Genomic DNA, 15,356 nt, shown 5'->3' with positions numbered 1-15,356 from the left:
TAACACGGCTCACGACCAAAAAAGCCACGGCATTAGAAATAAAAAGTATCCCGCGAGTGCCGACACAGAGCCGGCGCAGACCTGCGTGTGGATCTCGAGGCGGTCGAGAAGCTTGGCCGGGTCGGTCTCGAGCCGGTCTTGGTCTTCGACGAGCAAACGCAGGATGGGCTCGCGCAGCGCCGCCGTCAGGAAGATCTTGGCGGCGGCCAGGCCATCGGAGAGCAGGCGGAAGAGCAGGCTGAAGGAGCAGGTGGCACGGCGGAGGAGGCGGCGCGGGGAGTCGCTCTGCTTGAGCGAGAACTCCATGAGGTAGCGCAGGACCTGCAGGCGCGAGAGCGTGGCGACCAGAAGCGTTGCCACGGCCGCATGTCAACAACTACATGAGATTAAGCTTTATTTATTTACATATTGACATGTCTGGTTTTTTTTACGTACAACCAGGTAAGGCCCACTGAGCTATATAGCTCTTTTCAGAAGCGACCTGCCCACAAATGACAGCCCAATTAAGTGGCTTATCATATAGCCAAACTCTAAATGTATGTTGCTTCAAATTCAGAGCACCCAGAGAAAAATCCAGGCGACCACGGGCAGAAAATGCAAACTCCAAATATAGACGCGTCAGGGTCAGGATCAAACGCACGACCATCTGCATACCTGGTGAGTGAGTTAACTTCTCACCACCGCGGCACCTGTTACGACTACGCTTACAACCAAACCACCCAGAATGCACCCTATCTCATCAGCAGAAGATAAGTTTGACTTTGCATAGTGATTGGATGGGCGACTACCATGCATAAATTGTGTTAGCTTATGCAGAGTTAAGTTTAATCTGAATGGAATGCAAAATCAAAACGTCATACGAACCAGAGCATGCATCCCATATTTATTGTGTGAATTCTATATTTGTCAGAGTAGCGGTCATAATGGTCAATTGTGTTCTATCCTGAACTTCCAATTCGGTCATGATATCCTTCCATAAATTTAAATCATCTCTCCAGCTGCAACATATAAACGTCAGAATAAATCAAACTTAAAATTAGCCGAAAATTCTAAATCATAAGTTTGGTTGCAACTAGATCAGCTAAAATAAAACCTCCATCCATATGGTGATGGTGATGAGATAGTGAAAGCAGACCTCTGAGGTTAGGTCGACTGTTACAACTACAGGTTCAAACATCACACCGACGCCACTGTTACTTTATGGAGACTCACAACTCCAAATATACAGGCGTCAGGGTCGGGATCGAACTCGCAACCTCCTGCATACTCAGCGAGGTAGTTAACATCTTGTCACTGCATCACCCAAAGCTCTTCACTGGATATGAAAATGCAACACACTCCTGAAAAATGTTCCTATTCATCCATACAACGTTATCATCATCACAACCGTAAGAGCTATCAGTAGTAAAATAACCACGGTGGCAGCAGCGATATTTTCTCTGATTATCTATTGACCTTGGTTCTGTGTCTCCGCGTATAAAAGAAAATATATTTTAGTCCCCGGTTTATTGGCTTTCCAAAACCAATATTATCCTGCAGGGCAACCTCTTCGCCCTCTGGAAGAGGTCGAGGTGGAAAGATTGCCCTTTTTCAGAGGGCAACTTCTTCCAGATGGCAACGCAGTGGCGAGACGTTAACTACCTCGCCTGGTAAACGGGTCATAGGTTCGAGCCCGACCCTTACGCCTATATATATGGAGTTTGCATGCTTTCCCCATGGTCAAGCGCATTTTTCTTCGGATCCTCCGGTTTTTCCCTCCACATTTAGAAACATGCGTGTTGAGTATTTGGCTGCTATAAGTTTCCACATGTTAAGCCACTTCACTGGGCTATCATTTGTGGCCAGTCGCTTCTGAAAAAAAAGAGCTATATAGCCCACCCAGTGGGCTTAACCTGGTCAAATAAAAAGTTTCGTTTAGTTTTTACCTCCTCTTCAGTCAACCCACCTGCAGCAGGTAGGCCTCGTCCTGCGGGGTGATGCCGTTGCCGTAGAGAGCGGTGTACACGACCTGCAGCACCGTCGTGGTGCCCTCTAGGCCGAGCCGCTCGCCGCACACGAGGCACGAGGCGACGAGGCGTGGGGCCTCGCGCAGACGCGCCACGAGCTCGCCGTACATCCCCTCGTGCGAGCCCAGCCGCCGGTAGCCCTCCACAAACTGCGTGTCCTCCAGCACCTTGGCACGCTGGCAGCACTCGGTCGGAGATGCATCCGCACTGCAACGGCCGCGCAATGGTATCATGTTAGATAGGTGCAGTCGAGGTGGTGGTGGCGCTGATGGAGGTGATTGTGGCAATTGTGGTGATTGTGGTCACGATTAAACTATTTATATTTTACTAGGTAAGGCTCACTGAGCAATACAGCTCTTTTTCGGAAGCAACCTGGCCACAAGCGAAAGGTGGTGCTAATGATGGCATGGTAATCGTGAAAGATGCTAATGACTGATGATGGTGGTGGTGACAGCAATGGTGGTAATGTTGGCAATGGTGGTGGTTCTAATGGTTGTAATGGTGAGAACGAGGGAGCAGTGCGCTAACCACTGCGCTACCAACCCGGCGACCCAAGTTCGATTCCTACTCACAGCCAATATCGGTGATGATAATTATAATCGGAATCGGTCCTGGGCCTCCCCCAAGTTTAATCACCACCATTTTGGAGGCCAAGGCAGCCAGAAGTGGTGCTGGTCACCCACCCACTCTTCTGCAGTGCCGGCCTTCACAGGTGCCCGCAAACAGCACTTGCCCCAAAAGTCTGTTCAGGCTTTACAGGGGATCTTTGTCTTTGATGGTGACATTAATGTCCGTGGTAGTGACTGGGATGGCGGTAATGGTGGTGATGATGAATTTGGTGGTGGTGGTGGTGATTGGAGACAATGGTAGGATCATGGTGGTGGTAATAAAGGTATGAATGTTGGTAATGGTTGAAGTGATGGTGCGGATGGTTTTAAGAATGATGATGTTTGTGGTGGTTATGATCAATATGACGGTGGAATGATGTATGCAGTGTTGATAGTAGTGGTGTCAATGTGGGTGGTTTAACAAGAGTGATGATGCTAATGGTGATAATGATGATCATGGTTATGATCATGGTAGTGATGGTAATGATGACTGTGGTGGCGGTGATCATGTGCAATAGTACTCCAGTTCCTGGGAGGTAGAGGGTAGGTGGATGATGCAGAGATCATTGTGTGCATGAAATAAAACACCTACTCAGCAGTGAAGTGGCATGAAGGAGGCAGCACATAAAACATGTTTCTGACAGCGCAGAGTTTGTCTACGAGTACGATTGGATTTTATCCACACAGCTCGGTTATCTCCACCCTCATGCATAGTCCCAATGAGGTGGCCAATAAAAGGCAGTACAGCAAGTTTGTTGCTGACTGTCCGTGTGTCGCAGTGTTTAATAGCAACTGATCCCAGCCATATTAATTTCCTCTACTCTGTCAGGATCAACAACAAATATTGGCATCACATAACACTCATAAAAATGTTCACATTATATGTATTTATTAATTTCCCCCATCGAATTTCAAAGCCAGCTGAAGTAATGGGGTTAGGCACTGTGATCATCTACATATTCACATATTCCCGTCACGCTCATTTTGAAGTTATACAATACAGGTAGTCCTCTACTTACGATGGAGATGCGTTACGACGACCCCATCGTAAGTCGAAAATATCGTAAGTCGAAGATGGCCTAGCCTACCCAGGAGTCTTAAAGAATGGTGATAATTTAGCAAAACAGAGAAATTTACAGTACCGTACTGTATAAACTATATACTGTATGTATTTATTAATAACAATACTGTATTGCACAGTAAAATGTAAAGTAAAAAAACAAGCTAAATTCTTAGCCTACCTATATGAACTGCAATTTAATATAAATTTTTCAGGAAACAATCCCGGCAGCGTCCCAACGTACAATATGGTACCTCGTATGCTGCTGCGTTTGCCTGCCGCGCAAAATAAAAAATATTTTACAATTTTGTCATATCGCTATCGCCATCGTACGATTGAAATATCATAAGTCGGAACATCGTAACTCGGGGACTATTTGTACAGTTTCAAAGCGGCCCACTCTACAAATGATCTCACATGGTCTGTAACCTCCATTTAAAATAAGACGGCAGGCAGCACAGTTTGGAAAATTCTCCGTAAACATCAGCAAGCAGCGACAGAAATAAAATGTTCAATTACATGGAAACTGGCACAGCAGCGAGTGTGACGACCACAACTCTGCACCCAGCCACCCATTGTGTGAGCCCACACAGACAAAGATCCCCCATATAGCCTTAACAGACTGTAGGGGCAACTGCTGTTAGCGAGCACCAATGAAGGCCGGAACGGTACACGAGGGAGGTGGGTGGCCAGCACCACGCCCGACCGCCTTTGTCTCCCTAGTGGCAATGTTTACACACCGCACCAGGTACTCATTTGAAGCTGAGTCGACCTAGGGGAGGCCCGGGACCGGTTCAGATAATCGTCACTGGTGTTGGCCGTGAGCGGGAATCGAACCCGTGTCGCCAGGTTCATAGCTCCTCACACAATGCCACAAACAGCAGACCGTTCCATGGCAAAGTACCGCTACAAACAGCGGGGCAGTGCCAGTTGTTGTGTTACGAGAATACAATCTAACAAAACAGTGCGCATTAAGCGTAGCGGCCATGTGGATCAGGGTGCAGCCTTCATTTCATGAGGGTTACATCACAGAACGCTTGCTCTTGGCAAGAGAAAATGTGTCGTGTGAAAGGGGATTAAGAGCAGTTCTGATCCTACACGTTTAAAATTATGTTAAAATGCTTTAAGGTATTATTATGGGTTAAATAAGAGATTTGAGTTGAATAATCATTCAAATTATTTTAGGAGTCCTGCATCTTCAAATATTCCTGACGGACATCATTTGTTAATTTCACGGATTGCAAGTTCACAGTTACATTTTCGGCCCATCTGCAATACTAATGTGCTTAACTGGTACATCGCGCAGACCCACCGTGCCAAATTGTGAATCACATGCGAAAATGTACGCAACCCTTACCCCCCTCCACGAAATGGCATGAACCATTATGCGGCAGAAAACACATTTATTTGGTAAGCGCCATTTCCTTTTGGGGGGGGGGGGGGAGGAGGAACGGGCACCTTTCTCCTGCCGTCACTTTCCACCAGTCCTCCTCCACCCACGGAAGCACATCTCCCCTCATTACAGTTACAGCACTCGCTGGGGATTTTGCCGCGGCTTACGTAATGCTGTGCGCCACAGTTACAGTCCAAAAGGCAGCAGCCGGCGGAGGGTTTCTAACCCTGAAAGTCCTTGGGCTCAAAGAAGCACATGCGCAGTTTTAGAATATTTCGCTGGCATGCGCAAGCAGGCTTGTCCATCACCTTTCATTGGAATAAAATGCGCGCATTTATTTTTCAGCAGTGTGGTCCATCCAGCCCCGCTGCAGAGTACAGCACAGCCGCTGTGGCCTTTGCTTGAATTAGGGAGACCATATTTATAAAATAAATATAAATGTGCCTTCATTTCATACGCTCACGAAGTCGCAAGCACGTCACGTACAAGGACACAGTTCAGTGATTGTGCCGAACGGCAATCGCTTTGCGAGAGACGTGCAGCGGCACACGACAACAAAATAAAGCTGTTCGAATGCAACTGCTTGAGAGGAAATTGTGACGGGAGTGCACCAAAAATATTTACCAAGCATAAGAACTCTCATGGTGCTGAGATAAAAATTCAGAAGGGCTTTAACATTGGCACGCCAGACTCATAAGCAACCGCTTCATTTCATCTCGCGAGTAAAACAAATCTCAAGAGCTATTCGTAAGCCAACACAAATGGGTCACTCAAAGTCAGTTTTTATATGCACATCACGGTGAACATTCTTGATTGGAAGGTGGGGGGGGGGGAGCAATAGTTTCTTTGGGAGCAAGACAGTACGGACCTGCCATAAACCATTGATAACAGCTCATAAGGGATGTGCATTTTCCATGAGCAATGAGCAGCTTTCCAGCGTAGCGAAATGCACCGGATTATAAAACTACTTTTGAGACAGTAGCTGGAATGCAGCTACTGTGCAGCCTAGGACATGGCAGCGACATTCAACCTCACTGTCATTTAGTTTACTGGACATGAGCCCATTGAGATTATATTCTGTATAAAAAAAACACCTGTGATTGCCTTCAACACCAACGCTAACCCCAACCCTAATTCCTAACTCTAACATCTAACCACAAATTTGAAACCTTATTGTCGACACTTAAAATTAACAGACCTCTAATCCTAAACACCGAAATGTGTCTCTTGCACCTATGCGATAATTAAGTCATAAACTTTATATATCTAACTATTAACTGATTAAATTTGGAATTTAATATAATCCTAATTTTAACCTCTAAAATTAGCCATGGCCTATGACCCCTCAATTCTAATCCCTACCCATAAAACTAGTTCTGACCTCTTAATTGTATCCTTCACTTCAAATGTAGGTCCTAACTTTAACCACTAGCAAAAACAATACTCCTAAGACTAACCCTGACCCCTAATCGGAACTAATTAACCCTGATCCCTAACAATTACTTTCCAACACTAACCATGACCTCTGACCCGTAACACAATTAACCTGTTAATCTGAACACTAACTTTTATCCTAACTCACAACCGTAACCCACACCCCTACATGCAGATAACCATTACTGTATAACCTCTAACACTAACGCGGACTCCTAAAGTCTAAACAATAACCTCAATCCAAAACTAAACCACTTTCCTCTAACTGCCCCCTAACTGCCCAATCCCCAATAACAAATCTAACCCATAACATTAAACCCTAACACCAAAACCATGCTTTCCCGGCCCAGCATGCGGCACACGCACCTGGTGAGGATGAGGCGGTCGAGGTTGATGCGCTGTTGCTTGCCGATCCACGCCGTGTGGTAGAGGCGCTCGGCAGTCTTGAGAACGTCGGCATTGAGACGCTGCAGGATCTGCCGCTCGGAGCTTACGTAGAGCCGCTCCTGCTTCAGCTGCTGCGACAGCGTGCTGATGTCCGGCTTCATCATGGCCAGCCGGGCCCGCCCTGCTCGCTCGTAGCTTCCTGAGCACGCAGGCAAATGTAGATTGACATTAAGAAGTGTCAGGGCTGAGTAGCTCAAGGGACTCATCGTGGTCGTGTCAGAACACTGACCCGGGTACTGCTGAGAGAGAGCCTGAGTTTGAATGCGGATTTAAGCCACTGTGATGAAACTTGACTTTCAAGTAGACCGAGTCGATGGGCTCAGGCAGATCGTCAAATACTGCGTCAAGAAAAAAGCCACCTCGTGAAATATATTTTATTGTTTAGAATGCACAACATCCGAGGACCGAACATTTTGGTTTCTCTTGCGATGAGCAAATTTACAAGGTGTTGTCAACGAGTAGTGTAATGAGAGGTCTATTGAAGTGACTTTGCAAGTACAACTGTTGTTAAACCACCTTGCTGCGTGATCCACTGACACGCTATGCCTGATGTGATGCTACGCTTGCTGCGAGTTCTACGTAAAATGTATTTCCTCTCTTGGTATGGCAATGATAGGCACGACTGGGATAAAATATGTAGACATGTAAAGGTGCATCTATTCATCAGTTAAACGTATACTCTATGCTTATATTCATGCCACGTGCATTGACACGTGTATAAGAAACCGTAATTTTATTTGTATATGTTCTACTAAAGGTGCTAAAATCCCCAGAATGGCAAACCGATTCTTAAAATGAATCGTAACGCCTAATTGTAACAATTAATCAATATGATGCAAGTGGGGGAAATCATTATAAAAATATGCAATTTAAATATCCCCAAAATGTTTTATTTACCTAAGACTCAACAATTCTCAAGAAATGTCTTCAGGGATCGCAGCTTAGGTTGTTTGACTAATTTCTTTTGGGGGATGTTTACACGTGAGAAAGAAGCCCACAGTTTTCTCCCATCCAAGAAGGGTATTGTGTCCCAACGGTCTCTCACCTGCTTTTGAATATAGCAGTTCATTCATGCATCCATTGATTGACAAATGTAGATTCCAATAGCAGTGGTGGGCGGTATCATACAGCTGAATGGGTTCCATCAGGATGTCCCATGTCAACTGGGAGCCAAACACTGAACTGAATGTCGTTTTCAGAGAAAGCTCATTTATCCTGGAGGCTAAAACCAACAAGCCTTTTTTTTAATCCAAACTGTCCACACAAACACAGGGCCAAGATTAGATTATGGCCACATTCTCAACCCATGGTTTTTGCAGGTGAAGGGCCTCTATTTTTATTCTAAAAAACATTCACTTAAACTTTCATGCTGGTTAAACAAGGTGCAAGATACAGATGGATGGCAACAATTAGACATTTTTTTTACCAGGTAAAAGCTCAATGAGAATGAAAATCTCCTTTCAAGGGAGGCCTGGCTGTAAATAAATACACACAAAGAGCAAACAAGTTCCAATGCATACACAAAAGCAAAAAGCAAATGTTTAAATTGCTACACAATTTACAGTACACATTAAATATCAACACTTGAATTGTATTCTCATAAATGATAACCTATGCTTTTGAAAAAAGTACTCCGCCAATCGCCTGTATCCCACGGTGTTCAACTGAAAACTGGGAAGATTGAGGCAATGCCAGATCATGAAACTTTCCCAAGAAATCAAACCTTGACTTGGCCCGGTACCTCGCCTAATTCCCCTGCATCGGTGTGATAACGTCTATAACAGGACGGCCAAACTTGGTAAACAAAAATCTTCATATCGACTACAACCACAAGACACATGGGACGGTCACACAGGGTTATCAGGCATCTGCTTCTCTCACGTTGGCTGCAGGGTTTTGCGTTTATAAATCTGCGGGTACACTCTGCAAGAACTCATGTCTGCCTCCCGCAGATTTTTTTCCCGTTACAAATAAAGCTATGTTGAAGAGGAAAAAAAAATAACCCGTAAAAACAAAGTTTTTCACTATAAATCCTTTATATGCGTGGCGGCTAGAGTCCTCTCGTCCTCTGGCTTGAGATGGCTGCCACCATTAAGCAATTGGTAAATTAAATATAAAAAAAAATCCTACAAAGTGTAAAATTTTGGAAACATTTTCACGAAAATACATTGTCACGCACAACGAGTCTGTGTGCAAAATGTCAGCTCGATTGGATCACGGGAAGTGGGTTAAAAAACGACGGAAAGATTTGCACGGTCATAAGCGCGCAAGCAAGCAAGTGAACTTAATATAAAGGATTTAAAAATTAGCTGCGTCTATCAAGCTGCATGTGAACCGTCTGGGAGCTTCATGCAGGCACGAGTCGCAGGTTGCCCACACCTAGTATATCTTGCGAGGTTAATTCGTGCGTGCAACCCATCACCATCCCTAAACCATTTAATTTCCGCAAGATATCTGCACTGTCCTCCTTGGACACATTCACTCCTTTGGCTACCGCTCTATCGTGAGTCTCAACCACCGGCCTATCCTCCTTTGTAGCGAGGTGAGCAGCCCAAGAGAGCTTCCTGTTCTAAACGGCCAATATGATGTCTAACTTTCATATGTTCACTAATCCATGTGTTCATCTGACTTTTCTTAACTCCACCATGGAGATGAATTGATGGAATCAGCTCGTGTGCATATGATAGATGGCTTGCTACATCGTAGGGCCATGAGAAATGGCGATGTTTTGCGGAGGCCTTATCCAGCAGTGGCTTGATCATGGCTGATGATGTTCTCATTACTCAAAGTCATTTTGCAAAAATAATTGCAATATTTGCATGAAATGGTAAAAAAAAATGCATTGCCATATAATGTATGTTTGTGTTGTACAGGAAAGCTAAACATTTGAGTATGGTTTGTCTTATTCTCATGGGTGAGCATGCTATATGTAACATGAGATGTAAAGTAGAAGGCATGTCCTTTCAAGTACGTTCTGCATAGACATTCAAAGTGCTCGAGTTAACAGGTCATTTGAGAATGTGGCCGTTAACTTCACGACGGCGCAATATTCTGCAGTGCGTAAATACGTCACCAACTCAGAGGGCGATCAATCACAGACTGTGCTGGGCTCAGAACAGCCAACCTCAAATCCATCAGCTTTATAATCTGACATTCTTTCCATTGCTGGATGAATAACTCTCCATGTTGGTTTCTGCTATCTGGACAGTAATTAATCTTTTTAATCAGCTCATCTCTGACTTCCCTAACAGTGATCTCACAATGCCCATCTTCAATAAGGGTCCCCCACCCATTCTCCATAACACACAAATAGAAAATGTATCTCATAGCATTACCAATGCCTATGCCACCTATTCATAAAACTGTATCGCGGTGCTGTCCTGGATAGAAAGTCAGTTTTTTTTTCAGTGGTGATTTAGCATTCTGCAGCAAAGCTGGCAAAAGCCGTGTTTATTTTTGCACGCACTGTACGAATAAATTATCTTTTGAAAGCTGAAGATATTTAGATGAATGCGGTTGTCTCCTTGTATGGGGCTAACAATGCAGGTAGGCTTACAAACCATCACTTAGCAGATGTATCTTAGGGCTTACCAATGAGCACCTCAAGTGAACAAGTCCGATTAATGAGTGATTCTAAATGAGCCTCAAGACAGACTCATGAACTGCACAGAATGCACCTGACAAGGGCACTTTGGAAATCCAATTCAGCCTCAGATGAGTGAGAGTAGCATACAATTAATCCATGACACACTGCACTGCACTTGCAGATACACATATTTGCATACAACTTGCAGAGAAAACGCAGCTTCTCTCCTGCATGCAATTAACAAAATGATCTGTTCCAAATGTAATATCAATTTTGAATAGTGTTCCAAATATAAGTATTACAATATACATACAACATTTATTTAAATAGACAATTTTCAGCAAAAATAAATCACCGGTTCCTTTAACCAAGAGCAGAGTTTGTGATAAATTATACAATGTATACAATTTACAGATTACATCAACCAGGAAATATGCGTTTATATCCTATTATAAGACTGAGACTGCTCCATTAGAGAAGCCGTGTATGCATTAATCAAAAACAGCAACCAGCAACCCTGATGCCCTTCTGAAATTGACATGCATGCAGCTGGAATTTCAAAGGATGCATAAAATTGGACAGTACTGTAGGCAAGGGCCGTTTAGAACTGAATTCATAGGACCACCCATATGGTCAGCTTGTGTTTCAGCTGTGTGGTGCATTGTGGGACAAGCTCAGGCTGCAGTTACGCCCAGCAATACAAATGGCATGGACGTTCACGAGCTTTCAACTCAAATAGTTTTGGATGCATCTGACAAAAGTGCACCACGTGCAGTTTTGCCAAGATGACAGTGAAACGTCACACATTTGATTCAATACAGAGTACCAACTTTCTTCTTCTTGGTTCTTTCGGTAAAGTCACGTAGAAGGGAAGTAATAAAAATAATAAAAATAAAACATAATAAAACAATTCTCACGACGTTTCGGCTACAACGCAAGCAGCCGTCTTAAGGTGAAGAAATTCTTCACCTGAAGAAATTCTTCACCTGAAGACACCTGAAGACGGCTGCTTGCGTTGTAGCCGAAACGTCGTGAGAATTGTTTTATTATGTTTTATTTTTATTATTTTTATTACTTCCCTTCTACGTGACTTTACCGAAAGAACCAAGAAGATGAATCCCTGCAGTCACGAAAGCTTTAAATCGAAAAGTACCAACTTTATTTCCTTTAGAGTTACAATTTCCTCCTTACTGCCAAAACACAACATAATTTGTGCAAAAATAATAGCACTGAATACCAATTCCTGCACACGTAAGTGTGCAGGTTGCTGACAGTGTTAGGGCAGTATGGCGTATTGCCAAACTGTAGAATGATGTGTGCCCTCAAACGTCTGAAGCAATCCCTTAATGCACACCCTGTAGACACAAGAGCACCCAGAGAAATGAGTCATCCAAATTACATAGCTTCTCTATACAATTAAAAACAAACTTTAGCACATGACCCATGTACTGTATAGCTCTTTTATACACAACAATTCCACAGAACTGTCTGGCACTCAATATCATACAATGTTCTACGTTTATGTTGACCCTGTACTATTACTATGCTGTATTACTGTAATTTTTACTGAAAAAGTGTCATTTTCCATTCCTATAAATCATGGGTCTCCCTTTTTAAAAACGACCCATTGTGTGAATTACCTCTCCTAATTTAGAGGTTGAATATCAGGATTTGACAAAAGGGACATTAAGTTATAACATTCCGTTGTTTGTTAAGTCCATGAATAATTCTAAAATCTCCAATCTAAAAGCAATAAAACATTACGTTTTTGCATCTATGACAAAGAACAGCCGTATATAGCCTGAACATTGTTGGGGCAAATGCTGTTAGGGAGCACTTATGAAGGCCGCAACCGCACACGAAGGGGTGGGTGGCCAACACCACGCCCGATCACCTTTTCCTCCCGAATGGTGAGAAGTAGACCTAGCAGAGGCCCCAGGACCGGTTCAGAAAAATCACTGGTGTTGACCTTGAGCAGGAATCGAATTCGGGCGTTGTGCAGCAGGGCGAACCCGCTGCACTGCCGCTCCCCATATACATACAAACACAAAGATTCCCCCGTGTAGCCTTAAACTGCAGGAGCAAGTGACGTTATCGAGCACCCATATACATACAGTACATACACACACGCAAACAGTAAACAGTCGGCAAACATAATAACAATAAGCACAGTGGCTTGAACACAGAAATTACACCCTACAAGAGGCAATGGTTAACAAACTGATGATGATTATGGTCGTCAACTGTGGTGCAGATCGAAGCGTAACGGTACCGGGGATAGGACCCAGCACGTTTCCACAACTTGGCTCGAACCGCAAGAATGCAAGAGGGTGGCCCAGGCAGGAAAACTCGTGCAGGTCACGCGGCTCGGTCATGCGGTTAGGGGGTACACACCAAGGAAGTGTGAGAGAGTAACAACTGCGCACACACACACAGGTTTGCGGTGCCCATTGCAGTTTCCAATTAAACAGTGTCTATCTGGGGCACGAATCACTCCGGATAGCCTGTGTTCTCTGCAACCAAGTCGCGTCCTTCGATTTTATTAAACAAATACTGGCGATGCGGATGTAAGGCGATCAACAGAACAAGTTGGATCTTACATAAAAGTAGTGTTGCGATACTGTATACAGTACAGTATACACACGTGGAAGTCTGCATGCCGGCGAGCTTGCTTACAGAAAGCTGCCACTTCATTACAACTGTGATGTGTAGATAGATTGCACCTCGGTGTCTGCATCATGTATACACGATTATAATAGCCTCAGGTCTAAATACTTGACGTGGTTAAGCTATCAAGCGCGCTACATCATGACTCGAAGATGCACACTGGACACGCACACTACAGAACTTGGGTCTGGGTATTAAGGAACACAAGGGTTGCATAGCTCCTAAAAAACCGGTGGGTAAAAAGTTCTTAACAAGGCAAACGACACTTTTCCAACGCTAATTTACTTAACATAGTACACATTCTCAAAAGATGTTACACTCGCACGCACTGTATACTCCAAAGTCCTTCGGCTATTCAAATGTCATGAAACAAAACATCCATATTAAGATTCCACAACAAGATAATACTGCAAAATGGGACCTTTTTTTTGCCAGTATCTCACCCCGAGCTATAAATGCTCTGGTGGTGCAAAGTCTTTGTCATGTTCGCCTTTTGGCGTGGTTCTCTGCTGACACTGGTAGATGAAACGAGGCCCTAAAAAAGTCCGTCTCTGGTGTAGACCGATAAGTTTCAAAGACAATGCCATATATCATGTTCACCACAAAAGTCCTGTGTGTGGTTAATCCAGCCTTGATTCCTTGAAAGAGGTTTCTATTTGGTGTTTGGAACAGCTTAACACCACCTCCTGTTTTATTGCCAGCAAGGGTCAAACTTATTCTTGTTTTTTCATAGGATAATCCTCCCTTTTTATTAAGTCTTATCACATGTACTAAAACATAATGCCAGTCTAACGCAGCCTATACCTACACCTAAAAAAAGTTCCAATCTACACATTAAATCTTAATGTAAACATATTATTCCCTACTCTTAGGTTTTTTCGGTAGTCACGTAGGTAAAAATAAAAATAATAGAAATAATTATAGAAATAAAATAATTGTGATTTATTATTTTATTTCTATTATTTTTATTATTTATTTTTATTTTTACCTACGTAACTTTACCGAAAAAACCTGAGTATGAATCCTTGCAGTCACGAAAGCTTCAAATCTAGCATTATATTATGCCCTATAGACTATAGTCAGGATGTGGAGGAATGTAACGACACTGTACATCGATCCGTATGCTCACGACACTTTGCATGGAATCAAAGTATAAGTGATGTATTATTTAACAGGTGTTCAGTCTTACGGGTGTACAACATCGCACTTGTGCTCATGCTTACGAAGGTGACCGAATTAACGCGACAATAAGAATAATAAGAGAACAAAGAATAAAGTCTATCGTCGAATGGCCCAGTCAGCGGAATCGATACACAGCGACGGCGCTGTATTTCACGCCCGCCCAAAACATCGTAAACAGTCAAATACGCTACATAGAAACATTCAATACCAAACGTCGATCAAGCCACGGCTTACCCCGTGCATTGTACAAAAACGGAGATAAATCGTTCAGCAAATTAAACTCGCGGCCTCCATCAGGAGTGTTAAGGGATCTCGGCCACTGTTTTTGACACCGACCGCGGGTGGACGGCGCCTCCCCCCGCCGTCGAGATCGCGCCAATCGCGGCATCGCATCTAGGAAACCGCGAGGATTCACGCGGGGCGCTAAGGCCGCAAACAACCCCACCCCTCTCCCCTCTCCCCTCTCCCCCGGGGCGAATCTTACAGCTGATAAAAGACCCGACGACGACGACAACGCTTTCGTGACGACTTACGAGTTTCGCTTGTCCGGGGGCAAATAGCAGAGACTGCGAGACACGGCGGCGTCCGACTACCGTCAGCACGCAGTTGCTGTTGTCATGCCGAGCGAGAGACGCACCTCAACTGTAACCATTGAAATCCCTAGCGCGCACAGGCGGGCCCGCTCGACAAATCGAGAGCCTCCTCCGATTGGTCGACGCGGCTCGTCTCGCGCGCCGAGTCAACCAATTGGGAGCGCGCGTATTGCCGCCCCCCCCCCCGCCCACCCCGCCCCCCCCGCCCACCCCGCCCCCCCACTAACCACAGAGTGCATTTTGGTTACATTGGCAAAGCTTTCAAATTTTGTATCTAACATCCCAAAATATGTATTTGCAAAGCTTCCAAATTTTGTATCTAACATCCCAGTATATGTAAATTATATATTTACACGATATTAGATGTATTGATAATCTGT

At 44.2% G+C, this 15,356-nt stretch overlaps 1 protein-coding gene across 6 annotated transcripts in view; it reads right to left on the bottom strand.

Moving 5' to 3' along the window:
- GAPVD1 (GTPase activating protein and VPS9 domains 1) overlaps positions 1–15,070 on the bottom strand; it is a 65,842-nt gene extending 50,772 nt beyond the window's left edge. For 4 of the 6 annotated variants that reach the window (XM_078603501.1, XM_078603502.1, XM_078603503.1 and 1 more), the window contains exons 1-4: positions 12,807–14,100; positions 6,868–7,087; positions 1,946–2,213; positions 82–321 (exon numbers count right to left, since the gene is read on the bottom strand). In XM_078603501.1, coding sequence (XP_078459627.1) covers positions 82–321; positions 1,946–2,213; positions 6,868–7,087; positions 12,807–12,909 — 831 coding nt within the window. In that variant the 5' untranslated portion in view covers positions 12,910–14,100. Of the gene's footprint in view, positions 1–81; positions 322–1,945; positions 2,214–6,867; positions 7,088–8,374; positions 8,934–12,806; positions 14,101–14,916 lie in introns of those variants that run through there. The other 2 variants (XM_078603505.1, XM_078603506.1) reach the window with 2 other exon arrangements.
- Positions 15,071–15,356: the final 286 nt, after the last annotated feature.

This window comes from Lampetra planeri, chromosome 20, assembly GCF_965212315.1.
Source record: "Lampetra planeri chromosome 20, kcLamPlan1.2.h2, whole genome shotgun sequence".
Taxonomy (NCBI): domain Eukaryota; kingdom Metazoa; phylum Chordata; class Hyperoartia; order Petromyzontiformes; family Petromyzontidae; genus Lampetra; species Lampetra planeri.
The sequence above is the reverse complement of the archived record's forward strand: the minus strand, read 5'-3'. Positions and strand labels throughout refer to the sequence as shown.